At 41.2% G+C, this 22087-nt stretch overlaps 1 protein-coding gene across 1 annotated transcript in view; it reads left to right on the top strand.

The window, feature by feature from the left end:
• Positions 1 to 231: 231 nt before the first annotated feature.
• Positions 232 to 22087, top strand: part of zfyve26 (zinc finger, FYVE domain containing 26) — a 36057-nt gene continuing 14201 nt past the window's right edge. The window contains exons 1-25 of the mRNA XM_028000822.1: positions 232 to 350; positions 1603 to 1868; positions 2856 to 2931; positions 3085 to 3171; positions 3273 to 3404; positions 6169 to 6508; positions 9578 to 9702; positions 9825 to 9989; positions 10621 to 10709; positions 10811 to 10962; positions 11057 to 11254; positions 12194 to 12769; positions 13201 to 13365; positions 14246 to 14400; positions 14497 to 14740; positions 14843 to 15106; positions 15195 to 15314; positions 16285 to 16455; positions 16626 to 16862; positions 16937 to 17042; positions 17817 to 18685; positions 19692 to 19891; positions 20092 to 20196; positions 20349 to 20471; positions 20778 to 20954. Coding sequence (XP_027856623.1) covers positions 1642 to 1868; positions 2856 to 2931; positions 3085 to 3171; positions 3273 to 3404; positions 6169 to 6508; positions 9578 to 9702; positions 9825 to 9989; positions 10621 to 10709; positions 10811 to 10962; positions 11057 to 11254; positions 12194 to 12769; positions 13201 to 13365; positions 14246 to 14400; positions 14497 to 14740; positions 14843 to 15106; positions 15195 to 15314; positions 16285 to 16455; positions 16626 to 16862; positions 16937 to 17042; positions 17817 to 18685; positions 19692 to 19891; positions 20092 to 20196; positions 20349 to 20471; positions 20778 to 20954 — 5103 coding nt within the window. The 5' untranslated portion in view covers positions 232 to 350; positions 1603 to 1641. The remainder of the gene's footprint in view (positions 351 to 1602; positions 1869 to 2855; positions 2932 to 3084; positions 3172 to 3272; positions 3405 to 6168; positions 6509 to 9577; positions 9703 to 9824; positions 9990 to 10620; positions 10710 to 10810; positions 10963 to 11056; positions 11255 to 12193; positions 12770 to 13200; positions 13366 to 14245; positions 14401 to 14496; positions 14741 to 14842; positions 15107 to 15194; positions 15315 to 16284; positions 16456 to 16625; positions 16863 to 16936; positions 17043 to 17816; positions 18686 to 19691; positions 19892 to 20091; positions 20197 to 20348; positions 20472 to 20777; positions 20955 to 22087) is intronic.

The following is a 22087-nucleotide window of genomic DNA, read 5'->3' as shown; positions in this document are numbered from 1 at the left end:
CATTATTGCAAATTAGAATTAATGATCATTTGTAAGGTAATAATAATAATGTAAATATTTATTATTATTATTATCATTATTATTATTACGTTTAGCTCATATAAGTATAACTTATTCAAACAAATATTTAAAATAAATATTCATTACTAAACGGAAGCGTCAAAGTGAGTGTATTTTCCGGATACACCTGAAGGCAACATCAACGCCCTCCTCCTCTTCACCTTTGACCAACCAGCGGCGGAGAATCAGCTGATGTTTGTCACATGACCTCCGTTATGCGGCTAGCATAACATGTTGAGAAAAGCTTTGCTTCGTAGGTTAAACTAACTGGGGTTCCGTCAGAGAAATGAGTAAGTTATTGCGTTTTTGTCTTACTGTAAAATCTCTAAATATGTTATATGTTATATGTGAAGCCCGAGCTTCTCCGACTGACTTTTACGGAAGTGAGGTTCAACTTAAGACATGAGGAGCAAATGTTAGGCAGACTTGAGGGTTAGCTGTCAAATCAAATGGAAGCCGAATGGCCATTACGAGACAAGTCGGCCTTTGAAAGTGTAATTGAGAAAGCAAAGTTTCGTTTTTTACCCAGTCGAGTTTCATTTCGCGTCTTTTTTTACGGTCACGCTGTGGTTTGTTTGCATTGATAAAATCTCACCTCTGCTGGGTGCAGATTTTGGAGATCATAAGGGGGATTTTTTGTTGTTGTTGTCACGTTTAAACACGTTTCTAAAAGTACAAATTTAAAACGGTGTTGCTGAAATAACTTCCCCCAACTTCTGTACAAATTGAACACAACTGTAAATAAGTTAAATCACACTAAACCGGATTGGTGTCACTAGTCTGAGACATTTTTCCTTGAGAGAGAGGTCACTACAGAACGTCAGAAATAGTCTTACTGTAAATCTAAAATAGATCTAAAGTATTGCAAAGCAAACAAATGATCTAAACAAAACCTGATTTCAAATATTCAGAATGCTTTCTTTATATTGTTGACTAGTGTGACTTTCAAAAATATTCATTTATCCACTTCAACTTTTTAACATTTTGTCACGCTGCAACAAACTCCAGTGCATCTTGCTCTTGATAAGCTGTTTCGACTCACAAATTAGGTGAGTCATAGGACACCAGAATAGAAATTCATGGGCGATGTGCGAAATGCTGCATGTGCATCAAAGCATATTAATAACTCAGAATTGGCAAGCCATAAATGCAGGTGGAAGTCTGGATGTTAACAGACACTCTCCAGCGAAAATACACATGCAGGCATTTTCAGATGTTTCATTGTAAACAAAAGAAATTCTGCTGAAATCAATAAATCTTTGTATTTCCATTTTACTATTACGCACTACTCTGTGTTGGTCTGTTGCATAAAAATTGTGGTTGCATAATGTGTGAAAAAAGAAAAAGTGAAAACTTTTATTGAGATTTTATTTTATTTTTTCAAGGCACTGTTTACATTCAGCAAAACCCCCCACAAGTTATAGGTGTTTTATGAGAAAAACCTTCAGCATCATAGACTTATTTGTGTATTACACCATGGATAATATGAAATAACAGTTTTTAAAAAATTTTTCTTTTGCATAAACTCTGTTTCTGCGTCAGGTGTTGAAAGGTGCTGCTCGGCGTGACTCCCCGGCTGTGATGTCCAAGCCGAGGCCCGTCACGGCGGAGGCCGCTGCGTATCCCTTCGGCCGCGAGGCCGAGGCCTCGCTTCGCGACCTCTTTGAGCACTTCAAGAGGTGCCTGCAGCACGGAGAGTGGCAGCTGGCGAGCGCCTGTGTTCCCCAGCTGCTCAGCTCTCAGGCGGAACTCTCTGAAAAAGTGCGAAAGATAATCAGAGCTATCATCTGCCACCCTTACAGTTTGAAGTGAGTCGCCTGGAGGATTAAAACAGCGTTCAGTCCAAATGTTTTACAGACTCCACATAAAAGAACATGTTTTGGGGGTTTTTTCAGCAATTCAGATTAAACTTTGTGTTTTAGGTCAGTTGGGATCACCAGAATTGTTAGTGTTTTTGCTAAACACCAGAATAGAGTGAGATTTTTTTATTTTTTTAAAATTATTTTTATGGCTTTTTTCAGTTCTCTAACTCAGTGATTGCAGCATCATGCAAAATTGACCAGGGACTCTTCACAAATCAGAAGTCAGCTTGAGGAAAGCCAGGAATAAGCCTGTCACAATAACAGATTTTGCTGGACGATAAATCGTCCCAGTAGTTGTTGCGATAAATGATAATATTGTTGGTTTATAATATATTTATAAATATATTCTTAAATATTTTAAATAAAACAGAAATAAAAAACACACACACAACTGAAACCATGAATAAAATGCATCATGAAGTCTCTGTAAACAAAATTGCCCTTCAAAAAATATTAATCATCAGAAGTGAAATTATCTAGCTCATTTTAATTTACCATAATATTTAACTGATTAATTGCTTATTGTGACAGGCTTAGTCAAGAGGTTAAAGTTTAGACACACATGGGTCTTCTAAACGGACAATGACTGCTGAGCACCAAATTAGCTACAATTTGGTGTCAAGGACAACAAAGTTCATGTGTGAACAAACATCTCAGCTTTCTTGAAAGTCTATGGGTAGAAATACAAAGGTGTGTGTGTGAAGAACAGAACATATACAATTAAGAAATTTTAATTCTCTCTTATCTTCCATGTAACAAATGGAGATATTTTTTAATCCTAACTGGCCTAACACAAGAAAAGTTTTGTCTAATTTAATGCCCGACTTTAAAGAAACCCCGTTTTCTTCTTATGCAGTGCTTGATGATATCTGGTTTCAGCAGTATATGTATATGTATCTCGTTTATTCTTGCTGAATTCTGGAAATTTTGTAGATGGGGTTCTGCTGGCAGTCCGCACAAACTGGCCTGGTTCTGGCTGCAGGTCTTGGAGAGATGGACTCAAGATCAGGTAAACCTGCGAAACTCCGAAACATTTAACGTCTGCCTTTCTTCTTAACCCCAGTCCCGGACTGCTTCTTGTCCTTTTCGTCGACACCGTTAGTTTTAATATCAACCTTGCAACGTAAAAACCGGGTCTCAGCTTTGCGGCTTCCATCTCCAGGTTCCTCCTCACGTCAAACGCGAGCTGGAGTTTCTGCTCTTCCTGGAGGAACTGGGGTCAGAGGGCATACCGGAGGCTGATCTCAAGGTTTTCTTCTTACATCCTGGCTGTAAATGTGCAAAGTAAAAAAAAAAAAGGAGACATGGATCTAACAATAAAAATAAACACTCACCTGTGGTTTTTGGCAGGAATTGCATCAGGCTTTTTTGGCATCCCAGTCGGAGGAGCAGGCGTCCCTTGCTGCTGTCGAGTCTTGCCTTCAGACTCTACTGGAGAAGAAGAAACCGAGACTTGCCCAGACTTTGGCCCATTTCGTACAGGTGAAGTCAAAGTTTAGGGTTTGTATTTGCAGTCATTCAGTAGATTAGTTGATCTGCATAACATTTGTAATACAGGATTTTGCATTAACGGTGAGTAGATAGAGTCTAAACCACGGGATAAATCCAATATTTTCCTTTTGATAAGTGGAGGTTAGACAGAAATAGAATCTGGGGAATTTGAAGCTGATTGTTAAACACAGTTTTCACTCAAACTAAAGCATGTGCGTCATAAATGTCACTTTTCAACTGTCCTTTCCATGCCTAACAGAGAGTATTCACGCCCCTCGGAGTATAAATCGCACATTTTTTATTTTATTCCAACTTTGTTGAATTAAACCAGTAGATAGTGGCTCCTGATTGTAAATTGAAAATCCTTTACAAATGAAGTTGGGAGGGATGTTGTATACATTTGGATTAAGCCCCCTTTTCAATCTGATACCTCTAAATATAAAACACTGACATCGTCAGCTAGTTTCTACATCAGTGTGTGCATTGACGTTGAACAAAAAAAGCGGACTCTGGTCCTCCTAAAAACCCAGGTCTCAGTTCGGTTGAGACCGGTTGTGATTCGAATGCATATATAGATGCAGAGTATAGCGCAGGGCATTCTGGGTAAATGCAACCAAAACAAACATGTGTATCTAGCGCCAGCGGGAGAAATGACTTGTGGTCTTTTACCAAAGACAAAAGAAGAATCCTACAACCACTAAAACCTGACACCGCTCCATTTTGTTTGTATTTTGCGAGGAAGAAAGTTGCGCTCATGTCTTCTTCTGAGGTTTTTGTGTTGTTTCCTTCTGTGGTTCTTGGTGCAGTGCCCCCACAGGCGAGGAGGTGAACAGGTTTTTCCAACTATTTTGGGTTGTTTTACGCAGTCGTAAATACAACCGAGTCTACCGGACTGTCGGATGTGAAAACACCCTAAGTCGGCGGTTTTCAAAGTGTGAGGCGCGCCTCCCCTAGGGGGCGCCAGAGCACTTTAGGGGAGGCGCGGTGCGAGGGAAAAAATAAACCGGAAAAGAAGCTATCTGCTTGCTGTCTTGCGCATAGCGTGCGTAATTGTTTTTTCCTTTGTATGCCTCCGCTCTTTCATACAGCACGCTCTTTTAGCTCGAGATAAATTGTTTAGATGAGCCACAAAAAGAGCTCCACGATTTTGCAACTGTTTAGGTTTTTGATTTATTTTTTAATTTCAAGGAAATGTGCAACATTTACAGATCTGTTCCAAAGATCTGATCAAAATGTTTTTGTTAAGATGTGAAAACACTGTTGGCATCTCAAACATTAAACTCAGAATCTCAGATGTAACGTTTGTTTGAGAAAACGGTTGAAAAATGAGTTTGGGGTTGTTCTTATCATTAGAAAAATGAAAAAAGGGCGTATTTGCCATACAAAGGCCCTGATAAAATAATTAAAATGGGAGGAAATGTTTTAAAATGTTCATGTATTAAATTTCATTCAGATAAAGCGTCATTTTAAAAGATGAGATGGTTCTAAAATAAAAGCAATTAGAAGGTGTTTTGTAGTGGCATTTGTTTGTGTGTGGGTTGATTATTGGGGGGGGCAGCAGGCATTGTGCTCCTTGGAGGAGGGCTCACCCTTTCATACTTTGAAAACCCCTGCCCTAAGTGTACAACCACAGACGATAGATTTAAGATCCTGACGTGGGATCTTCTCACGACTGTTTCACAGTGAGACAGTTTGACTCAAAGGGTTTATCACCGCACAGTGTTAACGTGGGTTAACGGCGCCAAGAGAGAGCCAAAGCTCAGTTCTTTTTAATGCTTGGCCTTCATGAAACAGTGGCAGGGAGAAAGAAGTTATTGAAGGAAAACCTCCAGAAATCCAGTTTAAAGTTTGTCACAATGAGGGGAAACCATAACCTGTGAAGGAAGGAAGTTGGGTTAGATGAGGCCGAAGTTGAAGTTTCTTGGTCTGGATTCAAAATACGGTGTGTGATTTTTTTTTTTAAAAATTCAACATTGCACATCACACCTAAATGCATCCTTAACATTTTGCAAAATGGTTCTTTTGTGGTTTTGTAACCTAGATACAGAACAGTCCTGAAAGAGTCTGCAAAAGATTTAAGATCGTGGCGGGAAGTTTGCATCTGATTAGGACAAGACTAGACTTCCTGCTAGAGCTACAGTGAAATTCTTTAGACTGAAGCATATTTCATTTATTTAATTAGGACAGTGTGCATATTTGTCAGCATTACAGTAATTTATAATTATTTTGGTCAATTTATAATTACTGTAACGTAATTATAAATTACACTATAATGTAATTATAATGAAAGGGTACATAGCTGCTTTGCCTTCAGCCATATTCTTTTGTAGCAGTGGCCCAGTCAAAGTCAGAAAAGTTAAGAAACCTTCAGCTGTGGCTGCAACAAAGACTGATTTTGCAAAACATCGACTGTGGGTTTCCATGGATCCTTTTCTGATTAATTTTTTTCTTTTATTTATATATGCAAAAAATTTTGCCAGCAGTTTGTTCTTGCACTTTATTGGTATTCTTTGTATGGTACGTTTTGTTTTATCACTTAAAATCACAATGAAATACAGTGAAGCGTGTGAGTTCAGCATAAAAATTCTAAAGGGGGTGAGTGCCTTATCAAGACTTTAGATATTTTAGGAATACGTCAGTGATCAAAAGGTGTTGCTGCTGGTGAACACTGGTGAAAACCAGCCATTCTTCCACCACCGTGTTTAACGGTGTAACATACATATCTAATTGATAATTTTCCTCCCGTCTCCAGCAGGATCAGTCGAGCAGCGAAGGCCGGCCCCTGCAGCACAAATTCATCCAGCACCTGATGAGGAAGCTGGGGAGCCCCGAGCGGAGCCCGGAGAGGGTGGAGCAGTGGGTGGAGGAGATCTACTCCGTCCTGGCTCTCATGCCGTGGAGCTCGGACCGAGGCGCGCCGCTGCTGGAGGCGCTGTGCGAGGCGCTGTGGTCGGCCCGAGGCGGCCCTCTGCAGGAGGAGCGGATCCTCGGCTGCTTGCTGCGGCCTCGATGCGACGCGCTCGTCTCGGTGTACTGCTCCACCGCCCGGCGGCTGCAGAGAGACCACCTGCTGAGAAATGTGCCTGACACGCAAGGTGGGGTGTGAGGCACGAAGCGAGTAGCACCGGGAAAGCGTTTACGCCGAGCTTAAAACTGAGCGAATTGGAATTGCGTGAATAAATTGGCTTAATTAAATTGGTCTTCCTTGTGCTCACATTGTGAGCTCAGATAATTCTTATGATCATGTTTCACTCAAGTTCCATGATTTTTGGTCAAGCGACTCCCATTCTTGCCTCATTTGTAAACATTATCTAAAATTAAATTTCCCTCTTAGAAAAGAAGAGCTTGTAAATCCAGTAGAATAAAAAAGACGTGCTTTTATAACGTTTTCTTTTCTTACCATTAAAAATCGAAGTCTTTGTGTCGTATACACATATTTAGCCCGCTTTACTCTGAGACCCCCATTCAGAACTTGATTTATTTATAAATCAATCTCGCCAGAATTTTGCAACCATATTGGTGTTTTCTTTTTTTTTTCTCTTGCTACTTCCTGAATATTTTCAAGAAATTTTGCAATTTTGTTTCTCATTAAACCCCTTCCAAAGTCTACATACAGAAGAAGAAAACATTACAGACACAAACACTTTAAAGGATTTGAACAGCTGAGTATAAGCAGACACTGACATAACTCATAACCTCAGACTCAAGTCTGTAAAGGCGACAAAAATATAGAATATAAGATCCTATATTTCTTTCTATTTTTTGGAGAAAATTTACAATAAACTCACAATTAGCAGGAAAAATGTGAGGATCTGTTAATTAGATCTGTTTTTCACTGATCAGTTACTGCAGCATATACGCTTAAATAGAATATTTAGATTGTTGGGAAACCCCAAATTTGCTGTAAAAAGCCCACCTAACATTTCCATTTTTCCAATTCTCTAATTGTGTTCACACTTTTCTGCATTGCAGACAGGGAGCAGTCTGACTTCTCATTCTTTCTGGGTCTGCACTTTGAAAAAGACTTGAACTGTAGAAACAGTTGCGATTTCCTTGACGACGGTTTTTGTGTTATTTTATTTGACCAACCCATTTCCAGACAAAGCCACGTGACTGTATAAGTCAGTTCCTTTTCTGATGTGTTGGTGTGGGAAAGTAATGCTTGATCATCTAAAAAGTTATGACCATAATTATTTTGCTCATTACAGTAATCATGTTTAACAGAAAAAGACTCAGTCAGTTTGGACATTTATTACATTTTCTCAATTTAAAGGACAAAATAAGACCTCGTGCTAAAAGTGGGAGACAGTTGAAGCTTTAAAATAGGTTTCCTTTTAGCAGTGCCAGGGACGAAAAGCAGATTTCCTCTTTTCCCCTTTCTAATAACACTTCTGCTTTTGCCGTACAGCTTTACCACATTTAAACTGGTGTTAGAAAACCTGGCGTCTACAGCTCTGTTTTGTTCCTTCTTTTGTCTTCATTTGTCCAATTATCTGTTCTCTAAATCTGATGAACATAAACGTTTGCTCTAAAGTTGCTCCGTTTATAGGGAGCCTTGCTAAACAGTAGTGTTGTCATAAAAAAAAACACAACTATTTTTTTAACAGTCTTTTGCAATTACTTAGAGAATAAATGTAAAAAGTCCAATTTTTCTCCCATCTGATCAGATCGTGTTCTTCCGCATGTTTGTCATGTGCCCTAAATGACTCGTGACAGACTTTGATTTGAACATTTTATGAATTAAAAACAAAAAAATCTTCCTCTTGACATTTTTCTTTTTCTTTTACAGAACATGGTCAGTAATCTCCTGTAAAATATCATTGAGGCCTTTGTAGAATTGAGTCCACTTTAATGAGGTTAATTTTCATTGTTCCAATTCACAACAAATGATTCAAAGCACTTTGCAAAAAAAAAAATCCACTCAGAGAGATTCAAAGTTGACAATATCTGGTCAGCTTTGATTGTCGATAGCTGGAGGAAAATCCAGGTTCATCCAGACGGAAAACCTTCTGAGTCTGATCTGCCAGCAGGACAGCAGCCCAAAACATACAGACACAACTTTTTTTTGCTCATAAATAAGGATGTTCATCTTTCAGAATGGCCCAGTCAAAGTCCACACCTGAATCCAATTGATTATGTGTAGCAAAATGTAAAAAGATTTAGAATAGGCAATTTGTGCTGTTTATTGTTATTGTGAAAAATGTTTTGGTTTTTTTTTTTTTAGTCCAAAGAATGTTGATTTACCTTGAACGTTATAAATTCTACTCAGTGATGTCTGGAAAAGCCTTAAAACTGGGTGGAATTGTCTCAAATTGCAACTTTCACAATTTTATCCACCTTTTGTTCAATAGCAACATCAGTAAATTCAAAAATATGATTAAATACAGTCACAACGTGCAGCTTAGCGATAAGAAACAAAAAAAATTTTCTTGTCCTGGATGTCTGGAAGAAATCATTTTTAAAATGAATGTTTTCTTTTAGAGCACTATTTGTGTTTGTGTTTTAACAACTGTGTCCTGCAGTTGTTAAAACACAAACACAAATAGTGCTCTAAAAGAAAACATTCATTTTAAAAATGATTTCTTGTTACTTGAAAACAAAAAGAGCGAAGTTGTAAAAACTTTCTTTTTTAAAAATTTATCTGTCCTTTCTTGGCATTTCAGGCATACCGTACACAGAAGGTGGTTGACTACATTTGCGAGGGCAGATTTGCTCTGCCATCAGTACGATGGTCCCCTGATTTATTAACTGACTTTTTAAAATCAAGACTGCATCCAGCATCAGAGTTCGTTTGTATGAACTCGCAGATATCTTTTAATCGTCACTTTTGCTCAAAATATTGTGATAAAATGTAAAACTTATATTGCCCACCGTTAATGTTAACAGTGGGTTTTATTTTGCGATGAAGCAGCAGAAGGAAAGAGGAAGAACGGCCTCTTATCTTTAAAAACTGCACCGATATGTAATTTAGTGCCAGTCCAAAGAGAGACGTGTCCATTGAGAAAACTCCATTAGCTGACTTTTGCAGTGTAACTTTGATGAAACTAAAAAAAAAATGTAGCTTTTATTGAGCTAAAGCGCTGTTATAATCACAGCAAATGAAAATACAAAAATTGTAATTCAAAAATTCCAATTTCCTTTTTCTGTCTGTCCCCCCTTTCCAGTGGACCTGCCTGAAGCAGAGAAGCTCGCCCTCAGCTTGTGTTGCCATAACGATCGTCCTTCTGCTTGGAGGACCATCTTCTTTGAGTGCCTTAGTAGCGGGAAGCATTTCCTCGAGCAGGTTTTGGTAAGGTGCCGGTTTGCTAAATCAAGAAAGGGATTCATTTTTTTATTTATGACGTAAAGTTGATTAGAAAGCGTACGCGATGGAATTCAGCCATGCAACATAAGAGTGTTTCTGTCCTAAAGGTCACGGGGCTCGACCTGATGAAACACGAGGAATACGGCGGGCTGAAGGATTTGCTGCAGCTGGAGTTTCGGCCTCTGTCTCGTCTGCTGCTGCTGCTAGGATGGAGTCAGTGCCGCAGCCTCGACGCCGCTCAAGCGCTTGTGAACGTCCTTCACAAGGAGCAGGTGAAAACCGGCGCAACCCACCTGTTCATACACCCACTTTATTCTGCTCGACCTTTCAGAAGCGTGACCGCTTTTCTTTTATTTTGAACCGCATGTTTTTCGAATTTCAAGTATCATTACAATACTACTGCTGTCACAAAAATCTAACATGTTGACCGTTACAGTTGTAACAATGCTGAGCAATAAAGCAATTAATAGCATGATAGACTAAAAGTTGCATTAAAAGTCAATTGAAAGTGTGAACTTTGCATTATTTGGTAAAAAAAAAAGACACTTTTAATGCAAGGTTGAACTAAAACTTGCACTAAAAGTCCATTAACTTTACATTAAAAGCTTGATTATTTACTGAATGACTCTTCATGGTAACAGTCATAACCACTCACGAAGACTCCTTCATCTTCATAACTGGTGCTTTATCATATTTATGAGTATTATGTCAGTCTTATGGACACCCCTTCAAATAAAGTGTTACTGAAAATTTTTATAAACTTTAATACTCCTTGATACTCAGCCCATGCCTGCTTTCCAACACAAATCTGAACTCACTGACCATCATATTTTATATTTTCCACTTTGTCTTTAATGCTTTGCGAATGCACTGTTTATGTTTTCAATTCATTTTTTTCCCCAGAGTTCAGCCAATGACTTGGTTCTTCAGGACTTCTGTAACCTTCTGTCCTCCCAACTGGGAATTCTTGAGTGGTGCAAAAACAACAATCCGTAAGCTCCTTGTTTCTCATTTTAAAAATGTTCTTCTAGATTTTAAATAAAAATTTCATAGGTAATATGCTTGGTGTGTGTGTGTGTGTGTGTGCGTGCAGAGGGATATCCACGGAGGCTCTGCAGGCACAGCTGCAGAATCTGGATAATCACTCAGCTCTTTACATTCTGCACTCTTTGACTCCTTTGCCTGAGTACGAAGAACGCAGGATATTAGATCTACTACAACAACTGCCAAATTCACCTCAAACAGGTTCACGTTGTACATTTTCTTCCCAAGCAAATATCAGAGATGACGGCGTCACATATTAAATTGTCGCTTTGGTTCCTGGTTTGATTTCTTGCAGAAAACGTGGTCAGTCAAAGTGCCGGCCTGCAGAGGAACATTGTCTTGTTTCAGGGCTTCTGCGCCATGAAGTATGCAATCTATGCTCTGTGTGTCAACTTTCATAAATACTCGAATTGTGCCGAGTGCGAGTCCATGCAGCGTCACCAATCCACAGAAGCTGAAACGGATGCAAACAAGACTTCGGCTTCCTCAGAAGGTAGGAGACTGTGGGTGTTTTCACCCCTGATAGTCCGGTAGACTCGGTCGGACTGGGGACCAAAATTGACGACGTTTGTAACATTCTCAGCTGCTGCGGTTCGCTTTCACTCTGCACCGCGTCAAACGATCCAAACTGTTTGAATAACCTGTTGTCTCCTTTGCCTGTGGTGGCACTGCACCAAGAACCACTGAAGGAAACGACACGAAAACCTCAGAAGAAGACATGAACACAGCTTTTTTTTCTTTGCAAAATGCAAGCAAAAATGGAGCAGCGTCACATTTTGGCGGTTACAAGATTTCACTTTGTCGTTGGCAAAAGACCACAAACCATTTCTCCTGCTAGATAGATCTGTGTGTTTGTTTTGCTAGTATTCACCCAGAATGCCCTGCGATATAGTCCGCTTCCTGCTTTTGGAGCGGTTTCCGGTCCATTTGGCATTCACATGCATTTGAACAAAATAAACATAACCTAAGCAAACGCAAGAGAATAACGCTGGCAGGAGAGATGGCTCATTGTCTTTTACCAAAGACAAAAGAGAAATCCTGCATCCGCTAAAAATCTTATGTTAGTCCATTTTTGATTACGTTTTGAAAGGAAGGAAGTTGCACTCATGTCTTCTTCAGGTGTTTTTGAGTAATTTCCTTCAATGGTTCTTGGTGCAGCGCCCCCACAGGCGAGAGGGGGGAACGGGTTTCTCAAAGGGTTTGGTGCAGTGTGAAAGTGAACCTCACCAGCTAAAAATGTAACAAATGTTGCAACTTTGGCTCCTAATCAAACTGAGTTTATTGGACTGTCAGGGGTGTAAACGCCCTACAAATATAGATGCGGTTATCCCTGACAGTTTCCATTTGTGTATTTTGTCTGTTTTGAGAAATCGAGCGGTTTCAGTTCGATTGGAACAGTGTCTGATTAAAGATGTCCGTTTCTCCTCCCCAGGCTGCCATTATATGTTTCAGCACTATTTATCCGAATGTCAGCTCTACCTGGAGACCGTACCCGCCATGTTCCGCCTGGAGCTCCTGGAGAATATCTTCTCCCTTCTCTTTCTGTCCACCTCTGACTTTGTCCAACACACACAAAAAGACTCAGACTCAGACCCAAAGACAGGACAGGAGACACAGTCAGAATGCTTATCAACTCCAACAGATCAAAATGTGGAAGCGGGGAAATCCGGTTCGGATGAGACCGAAAACCAGAAGCCGCGTTCCCATGGCGGCCACCTGGACCTGGGCCACTTCCTTCACGGCTGCAGGGGGTTTCTGGTGGACGCGGCTGCGATGGAGGGGTTTTTAAAGCTGCTGAAAGAAGGGTTGGAGGGCATGTGTGTGGTGGGTCAGCAGGAGGGACAGGATGCGGGAAGAGCGCTGCCTCGCGACGCCGAGGCGGCGGCGAGTCTCGGCTGCTCTGTGACGGCCGAGACGTTCGGAGCCCGCCTACAGAGGTTGTCTAAGCGCACCGCGGAGGCACAGTGGAGGCTGCAAATCATCACCAGCAACCAGAGCAGCGCAGACGGTGAGCTTTAAAAGATTTGAGTCAATTTCCTGCTGGTTTTCCAGAAATAACAAGTTAATTTCCCATTAGGTGGAGATTAACTCATTAACTTGAGAAAAGCATCAGAAAATTAACTCGAGAAAACAGGAAATTAACTCTTTTTCTCGAGGACATGGGAAATCTTTCTGTGATCTCAAGAAAACCATTGGAAAATTAACTCGTTATCTTGAGAAAACGTCTGGGAATTAACTTGCTTTCTCAAAAAAACCATTGGGGAAATGTATTTTCGAGTACGACCGCTCTTGACTTCATGTACTTCTCTTAGGTTTCTGTATAGGTTTCTTGGGATGAACTTGTTATCTCAAGAATATTTTAATGTTGGTAACCTGGGAGTTCACTGTCGAGCTTCTTTTAGCTGACTGCGAAAGCATTAATGGAAAATATTCTTGCAGGTTCAGAGAGCCCCGTGCAGATGTCAACGTATAGTTCCACTGTCGCTCATCTGGGATGCAGGAAAAGGTCGAGTTTGAGGAAGAGGAGGAAAACGTCGAGACACGCTGCCGAGAGACAAACCTCCGTAGAGAAACATAACGGAGAAGTTAGCACCAGCACATCGGGTAAATCTGAGAAACCAAGTTGGTGGAGACGAATTTCAGCTGAATGTTGGTTCTACAGAGGATTGACTTGGGGTGAACAGAAATGGAAAATTGCCACATTTCCTAACTCTCCTCACAGGAGCGTCTGTGTTTTGTCAGAAATATCCTAAAAATTATTAAGTGGACGGCTGCAACTAACAATTACTTTAGTAATTGATTAATCTACCTATCATTCTGACGATTGATCAAGTAATCGGATGAAGAAAAGTGAGGATAAAAAAAAATCTGAGGACTTGTCATTTCATCACTTAAGTTTATTTTACACAGTATTAAAAATATTTTAAAAAAAATACAAATAAACAATTCAATTCCTTTTTTCTAAATAAGAAAATAAACATTTTATTGCCTAAAATGCGACAACATAGCATAGATACTTGAACCCTCTCTGCTTCACTTAGCATCAGTGTATGCGGCTCGTTCTGGGTTAAACACATTTGGAAAACAAACAAAAAAACATTTTTTTGTTTTTCATCTTGAAGGCAAAATGTGTATATTTTTTTTAAACAGTTTGGCCTAATTATTTCTCTTAGAGCATTTTATTTCTTTCAGCAAAGGGCATAATTTTGAGTTTGTATGAGCCAGTTAATGATTAATCGATTACTAAATTAGTTGACGATTACTTCAGTAATCAATAAATCCGATTGATTTGATTAATTGTTATACACTGCTCAAAAAAATAAAGGGAACACTTAAACAGGTGTTTCACACTTAAAGTGTTCCCTTTATTTTTTTGAGCAGTATATATTTTGTAAGAAAAATCTACAGTCTTGGCCTTTTTGGAAGCTAAATGTCTGAATCGAATTGAAACCTGTTTTGTATTTTTTCGTCTCTCCGATGCCAGATGGCGGCGGCGGGCCAGCGGCGGCGGTCTGTGCGGAGCTGGAGCTCTGCCCGTGCGGAGGTCCTCACAGCTGGTTGGTGCCCGCCATGTTGTCTCCTCCGGAATCTCTGCTCACGTCCTGCATCCGCCGGGGAAACTTCATGCAGGCGCATCAGGTTTCTATCAAATCAGTAGCGCCAGGAAGTGTGTCGCTGTCGCCACAGTAACATGTACTTTTTGCAAGTTAAACGGATCTCCGACGCGCTCTCCAGGTGTCGTTGGTGTTCGACCTGGCGGGGGCGCCCTGTTGCGGCGAGCTGGCCTTCATGGAACGCTACAGAGAAGTCCTGGCAGAGTTGGGACAGGTGGAGCAGAAGATGGAAAGTCAGCCCATGTCTTCCTCGTCGTCTTCCTCCGAGGGTTTGGGGGCGGCGGCCGTTCCTGGCGCCGGGAGGAGTCGGCTAGGCAGCAGCGGTCGGTCGACGCTGCAGGCCATCGGTAGTGCCGCAGCAGCAGGTCTGTCATCTATTGGATTGTTTTTTTTTCTGTTTTCCCAGCATGTTTAATATGCATCTAGTCACTGTATTTTAGTGACTTCCTGCTGTTTTCCCCCTGCAGGAGTTGCTTTTTACTCCATCTCAGACATCGCAGACCGTCTCCTCAGCACGCCCGCTCACCCGCTGCCCTCCTTGGAGGAAGGTTACTGGCTGAGCCGCTGCTCCTCGGACGCCTCGGGCCTCCTGCACGCGCTGCTCCAGGAGCTGAGCCCGGCCGCCATGGCGGCGTTCGACCTGGCCTGCTGCCACTGCCAGCTCTGGAAGACTTGTCGACAGCTGCTGGACACGGCGGAGCGCCGGCTCACCAGCAGCCTCGAAGCTCGTGGTACCACGTCTGAATTTTACAGCGTCAGATGAATGTAGTCACGTCGATTATTTGAGTGAGTTTGGATGTTTTTCGTATTCTTCCTAAGGGACGAGAATTGACCGTAAAGTGGCTCATTCTGAGGGGATCTGTGGGTTTCCCGTGGTTTTACAGCAGATCAGCAAGGTCCTGAATCCTTCGGCCTCTCATAAACCTTCAGGCAAAACAGGTGAATGAAAATAGTAAAATGTGAATATTAGTTTTAACACTTATTGTGGAATAAATTGATTGTATTGATTTAATCAAATTTTTGTTTTTGAAGACTTAAATTTTTGGAAAACAGGTTGGTTTTTTTTTCACCAATGCACTCCTTGGGTTTCAGAGTGATGTCAGATTTTTGTTTGACAAATGTCTTTTACAACGTCTATTTATTTGGACTTTGAATTCAAGTCAACTTTATGACAGAATATTAGGGCCAGGCTACAGTTTTGCAATTTCTTAAATCTGAGAATAAAGTCATGATGTTATAAGAATCAAGGTGTAGTAATAATAGAACAAAGTTGCACGACCAAGTCTAAATACCGCAAGAATAAATGTTTAATTTGAACAGATTAACGTCTTAATGTCAGGAGAATGAAGTAATTATTACCATTTCAAAGAAAGAATCCCACAGACTGAGCTGCTCATGTTACATCTCTATAACTTTGAGAGCTTTTTTTCATTACAATTACTTTTTTTCTTGTGATCTTTTAAGACGTTTTGGTAAAACTGCGTCTTCATTCGGCTAATATTATAACTATATTCTCGTAATAAAACAAAAATTCTCGTAATAATACTCCCTAATACTCCGTCGTGCAACTCACAGAAGGAATGACTGAAATAAAAGCCACTTTTTGAAAATAATCTGCCTTGCACTATAGTGTATGAAGGTAAGGCCCAATTTCAAGGCATTAAATTAGGAAGTAAAATTTCCTTTAAGTCATATTTGATACGTACAGCATTTTTTAACAATTGAAGGTAAATTTATTGTGCTATAAAACAGTACCGTGTGCCTGGAAAATACAATATCATAGCACAATCATAGCAAGCTGTCTGTGTGAAAACATCATGAATAAAAATGTACAGGCTATACAGAATTTCTTTCTCTTTTTTTTGTTGTTGTTGTTGTTTTAATAGCGTTTGTCTGTTTTTGTTTACAGATGCCGCCGGGGAAGACCAGGCGTTTTCCAGCCCGTTTGGCTGCTGCATCCAGGAAGTGCTGCTCTGTTGCCACCCGACTCTGAGCGAAGAGAGCATCGCCGCCTGGCTCGGTCTGATCCAGCGTCTGGAGAACCCGCTGCAGGTTCTGAGTTCTGCCACAGAGGGAGCAGGTCTGTTGCTGCCGTCAGCTGAGGCTGCCGTATTAACATAGAAATAATATACAACAGAAAGAGCCTGTTTGTCAGCTGCTTTTCCATTGTTTTCTAGTTTTTCGTATGTAAAGTCAGATTCGATATTCATTGAGCTGCTGTGTCTCTGCTGGTTATGTCTTGGGTGCCAGAGGGCGGCGGTGCGGGCAGCGGGGTTTTGACCCTGCTGGTGGATCAGGCCAGTCTGAAGCCGGCGGAGCTGGACGCTCACCCCGTGCGCTCCGGCATGAAGCAGCTCCTCCGCTCCCTGAACCAGCTCTGTCCCTTCGAGCCGGACGGAGGCCTGCGCAGGCCGGATTACGTGCGCAGCTTCCTCGACTACGTCAACACACTGGCCTCTGTGTTGGTGAGGAGCCTCTCTTCAGAAGGTAAGATTATCTCACTTTCTTCTGCCAGCCAGAGAAACTACTGTTTTTTACTCCTGCTTATTTTTCTTCCTTAGACCAAAGCAGTCAAGTGAAGCTTGGAAATCCACTCCTGGTTTTGCTTCAAACCCCGTTTCAGCTCGTCTCACACCTGCTGTTTGACAGACAGGTCTCTCCTGACAGGTACACACAGAAATCCCCGATCACTGTGTTTTCATGCAAACACTTTTGAACATTTTATGTAACTTTTTGGTCTGGAAATAGTGCATTTAGGGTGATAAAACAGGGTGCACTGCAGAGACACAGAATCTTAACAAGGAAGTAAAATTGAATTTGTCTGTATGTAAAACATACCTGGAGTGTTGCTTTGAATCTTTCATGCATGTTTGAGGAATCCTTTAATCTTCCATGGCAACCATTCAGCCATCCAAAACGTCTGGATGGACCTAGCTCCGCCCAGATCACAGATCTCCTCCCCCCCTTGGCTCCCCCACTCAGCTCCTTCAGACTAGCCATCAGCAATTAGCAAACACCTGGTGGACTTGCATACCTGCTGAGCTCATTATTAAAGCTCAGTGAAACGCTGGTAAAAGAAAAAAAAAGTTGCCAAAGGGTTTCTAGAGGAGCCATGTTGTGATGAGTTTCGGAAAGAGCAGGAGTTTCTTAAAGAGACAGAAGCCCAATTTCAATTTTCAAAGTCAAATTTATTATAAGTCAAACTATATGGTATTTTTATAACAACTGAAAGTAACAAAGTTGGAAACACATAATAATAAAACACATAATACTGCTACTTACGGTGTTTTATGTAACAGAGCAACACAAAGTAGTGTTTAACTGTGACAATAAAAATGCACCGATTGAACAAAAACCTCTGTAAGTGACTGTAAATTAAAATTTAAAACTTGTGTGTTTTTTTTTTTCTTGACCTGTTTTTTGTTTTTTCCTAAATCCCAGAGTTCTGTCGGTGCTGCAGCAGGAGGGTCTGCGGCTGAGCGTCCAGCAGGTCATCGTTCAGAGATGCTGCGACGCCCTGCCCGTGTGGCGCTCGCGTCCAGCCGATGAAACGTCCTCCGGCGACGGCAGGAGAGCCGGCGGAGCCTTCAGCGTCGACAGCTTGTCTCTGCTGCTTCAAATGCACTCTCAGCATTACAAAACCATGCTGGCGATGGCCGAACCACCGCCGTCGGACTGCAGCTCCGAGTCCGAGGCCTCCGCGGACGAGCCGTCCTCCTCACCCATCCACCTCTCCACGTCTCCGCCGTCTTCTTCCGCCTCGTCTTCTTCCGGCTCGTCTTCTTCCGCCTCGTCTTCCTCAAGCACCTTCCTCCTGACAGCATCAGCCCTGTCTTACCTGAAGTCTCGCTGCCCCCTGCTGGCCACGTTGGCGTGTTTAACGGCGTGTAAGGGAGAAGCCCCCCGCACCAAATCATCTGGATTATCCGGATACTTCCGCAGCGGACGAAAGGAGGTTTTCCTCGACGCTGAGCAGATATCCAGAGAGGCTGACGGCCTCCTCAGGGAGTTCCCCATTCTGAAGGCGTACCTTCACACCATGGCGGAGCCGGTGCTTGGGACCCCGTTAGGCGAGGGCGAGGAGGGCTCCGCTGACCTCGGTGGCGCCATCTGTGGGAAACCACTCATCGGTCTGCTGCTGTGTGGACCTCAAGAAGAGCTGACCCAGGTTCTGGCTGCCGAGGCTTTTAAAAACGCCGTGGTGACCAAAGACCTGGGCCGAGCCCTCACCCTGCTGGAGCTGTACGGGCAGGGAGGCAGCCAGCAGGGGGAGCTAAAGGACTGCCTGCTGGTCTGTGCCGCTTTGGAAGGTGGGAAGTTGGGTTTTTTTTACTTTGAGGCTTTCATGGAATGTTGTATAAAAAAACCCATGGAATAATGTTTTTATGAGACATTTTGTTTTAATTGTTTTTTAAATCTATTTTAAAGGAGCTTTTTATTTATTTTATTTTATTTTTTACTGAGATGCACCAGTCAGGGTTTTCTTTACAACAGGGTCATATTGCAATTGTACATAGAAAACAGAAAATTTGAGATTAATCTCAGAAATTTCCGAGCTCAAAAAGTAAAAGATTTGCTAGGAAAAACTCAAAAATCTTTTTTAGATTAATATCAAAAGTTTGAAAAGTTGATCATTTTCAACTTTTGTGGAAATTTTGTAGTTAATCTCTAAATATCAGAGTTTTTTCTCACAAATTTTGACTTCTCAAAGTTTTTTTCTAGAACATTTCTGAGACAAATCTCAGAAATTTGACTTTTTTGGTGGAAACCTACTACTTCTTTTTTCTATTAACAAATTTTTTAAAACTCTGTCACACCAGTTCTGATTTTTTTAGAACTAACAATTATTTTAGTAATCAATTATCCTATCGATTAATTGATTCATCGAAAAGAAAAAAAGAATTCTGTAGATTATTCATTTAACCACTTAAGAACTTTTAGTGCCATGTTAGAAATACATTAGAAGATGTAAATAAACAAATATTTCAATTCCTCTTTTTAAGTAAGTGTGCCTGGAATACAACAACATAATTGAACATTTGATCATTTGTAGCAAAGAATAATAATACTTCCAACATGAACTTTGTGAAAGTTCAGACTTTCTGCTCGACTTACATACAGTGCAGGGTTGGTTTGTCGATTAGTTGTTTGGATGAACAAATTAATAATTGAATAGCAAAAGGCGCTTAATAGGAAATTGTTTTTAAAGGATCTAAACTAAGAAATATTTTTTTATTGAATAAGTAAATTTTAGTTAACTGACATAAAAGCCAGACACTCCAGATGACAGTGTGATGTTTTTCCTTCATCGTGCAGAGGAAGCCGAAGGCGTCGATCATCTGTTCCGGGTTCAGGACGCCAACCTGCGAGCCCGTGTTGCCCTCCAGGCCCTGGAGCGCTGGCCTCTGTCCGCCTGTCTGGACCTGATCGACTTCTGCCTCAATGACCCCGACACGCAAACCTCGCTCAACGCCGACCTGGAGCTCAAGAAGAAGGAACTAAGCATCTACCGCTGGGTAACGCTAAACCTCAAACGTCCAACTCTACAGTCCGTTTTTTTTTTTCTTTTCTCCTTGTGATCCAGCTCCCTGCAGCCTTTCCAGTCACCGTTTGCTTTTAATACGGAGCGTTTTTGCAGTCTGTGCAGGTTGCAATTAACAGCGTTTTATTTTTCAAGTGATTTCAAAGCCATTTACTCCGTCTCATCCCGCCACAGATGATGAATTTTCATCCGTCCTTGCCCTGGAAAACTTGGCAGGAGCTGAGGACGGAATCCAAAGCAAACCCGGAGTCGATGCTGTCTGTGATCCTGGAGGCAAAAGTGGGTGCATTCAACCCGCATCAGTGTAGTTAGCACATCAGTGCACTGTCTGTAAGAGTTTAGATGAAAAATATAGCCTGGAGAATGAAAATACACGTGTAAAAAGTTTTCAAAAATATTGATATTAGTCTGTTTTTGTCTCTTTATTGCAGGAATTTTCTCTTTGCAAGCAGTGGACGGAGCTTTATCCTGTCTCTGACCAGCTGAAGCTGCAGCTGCAGACGGAGCATTTGCTTCATCTGCTGGAGGAGGAAGTGACAGATGAGGCTTTTGAGGTCTGGATTAATCACCTTATTGAACTTTAGCAGCAAAAAATGAGCTTTTGACGACAAACATAATTGGTGAAAAACTGAAAAGTATTCTTGATTGGAGAAATCGTCCTTAGAGAATCTGCTCTACTTTGTTCAGAAAGGAGAAACCGTCTTTTCAAAGGAGATAGATTCTTGTTTTTAAGATTTAAAGACCATAAACTTATCTCCATCTTTGAAAAATAATCAAAAGATTAAACAACTTTCAACATTCATGAACTCCCTTTAGTTGTCTTTTCTCCTCTTGAAATGTTCCCCCATTTGTGACCGCAGCTACTTGAAAGCATCTCGGATGTTGCCGTTGCCCTTGACGTTTGCGAACATACCCTGGATCGACGCCCTGGATTGGCAGCGTGTCACTTCCTGGCTGACTACCTCACCGTCCACTTCCAGAGGCAGGTGTCTCCGGCCCGTCGGCGCCACATCCACGCTCTTCATCTGGGATCAAAGGTTAGTCAGTTCCAGGGCCTTTGCTATCTCTAGGTGTTAAATGATAGTAGCTAGTAGCTTTATAAATGCCCAACTATTAAGACAACTTGAGGGTTCATTCAAATTTTATTTCTAAGACTCTGGAAAGGGTGTTCAAAACATGTCAATATTAAAATTTAAAACTGAAAATGTAATCAAATCCAGCGTCCAGTGGATAAATTCAATAATTACTATACTTGTAGAGTTTGGCAAACTCAAAGTTATTGTTTCTTGTAAAGACAACAAGTTGGCATATAAATGATGTCCAAGTGTTGCCGTGGAATTCTTTTTTCTCATTCTGATAAGTGTGTGTGTGTTGAAAGATGAAGTCCACGTCCGTGTTACGTCATATTTATACCCCCAGAGAAACAGAATGTCACAAATAAGGGAAATGTTCCTAGAAAACTCTGATCAACTTCAAAAACAAAGTGTAAATTGCAAAAGAAAAAACAAAATGCTTCGGTTGTGTTTGTTTTTTTCTGCTGTAGTTCTTTTCACACTTCGCTGCCAGGATCCCAGGCACCTGTCTGGTCCTGCATGTCCGTGTCTGTGTTCTGAAAACACAGGAAGTACAGCTCGTGCCTATGCTGAGAACATTCTGGAGTTCTCCTTGTGTCCTGTTGTGTAATTCTCCTTCGTTCGTCAGTAGAAGTCTCCTCCCAGACACACCCCGTCTTCCATGAATGAACAACTCATTGCCTACGAAAACATATTTTGAAACTTGTCTGTTCCAAAAGTTTTGTAATTTGCAAGGAGACTATAATCTTTTCCAGGTATTCTCCCATAAATGTGTTCCCGTCTTTTTTATTAATAAATGTAAGTTGACCTTAAATACGTTAATCACAAGTCTTACATTATGTTGAGGTATCACTATTTAATTGTTTAGGTCTTTTTCTCACATCACTTTTTTGTCAGGTAAAAGTTTTGAGTGGTGCGCAGACATCTTTATTGTGTGATTCGAAATGCCTGACGCTACGCTAACTAGCTGCTACTTAGAGGGTAGCCAAAAACTGCACTCATGTAAGATTAGCACTGCGTCAGCATAGTTTTAGTGAAGTAAAAGTAAAAAGTAGCCGTTACTAGAAATGACTAAAGTAAGAGTAAAAAAGTATTTG

The sequence above is a fragment of the Xiphophorus couchianus genome, chromosome 19 (assembly GCF_001444195.1).
Source record: "Xiphophorus couchianus chromosome 19, X_couchianus-1.0, whole genome shotgun sequence".
In the NCBI taxonomy this organism is placed as follows: Eukaryota; Metazoa; Chordata; class Actinopteri; order Cyprinodontiformes; family Poeciliidae; genus Xiphophorus; species Xiphophorus couchianus.
The sequence above is the reverse complement of the archived record's forward strand: the minus strand, read 5'-3'. Positions and strand labels throughout refer to the sequence as shown.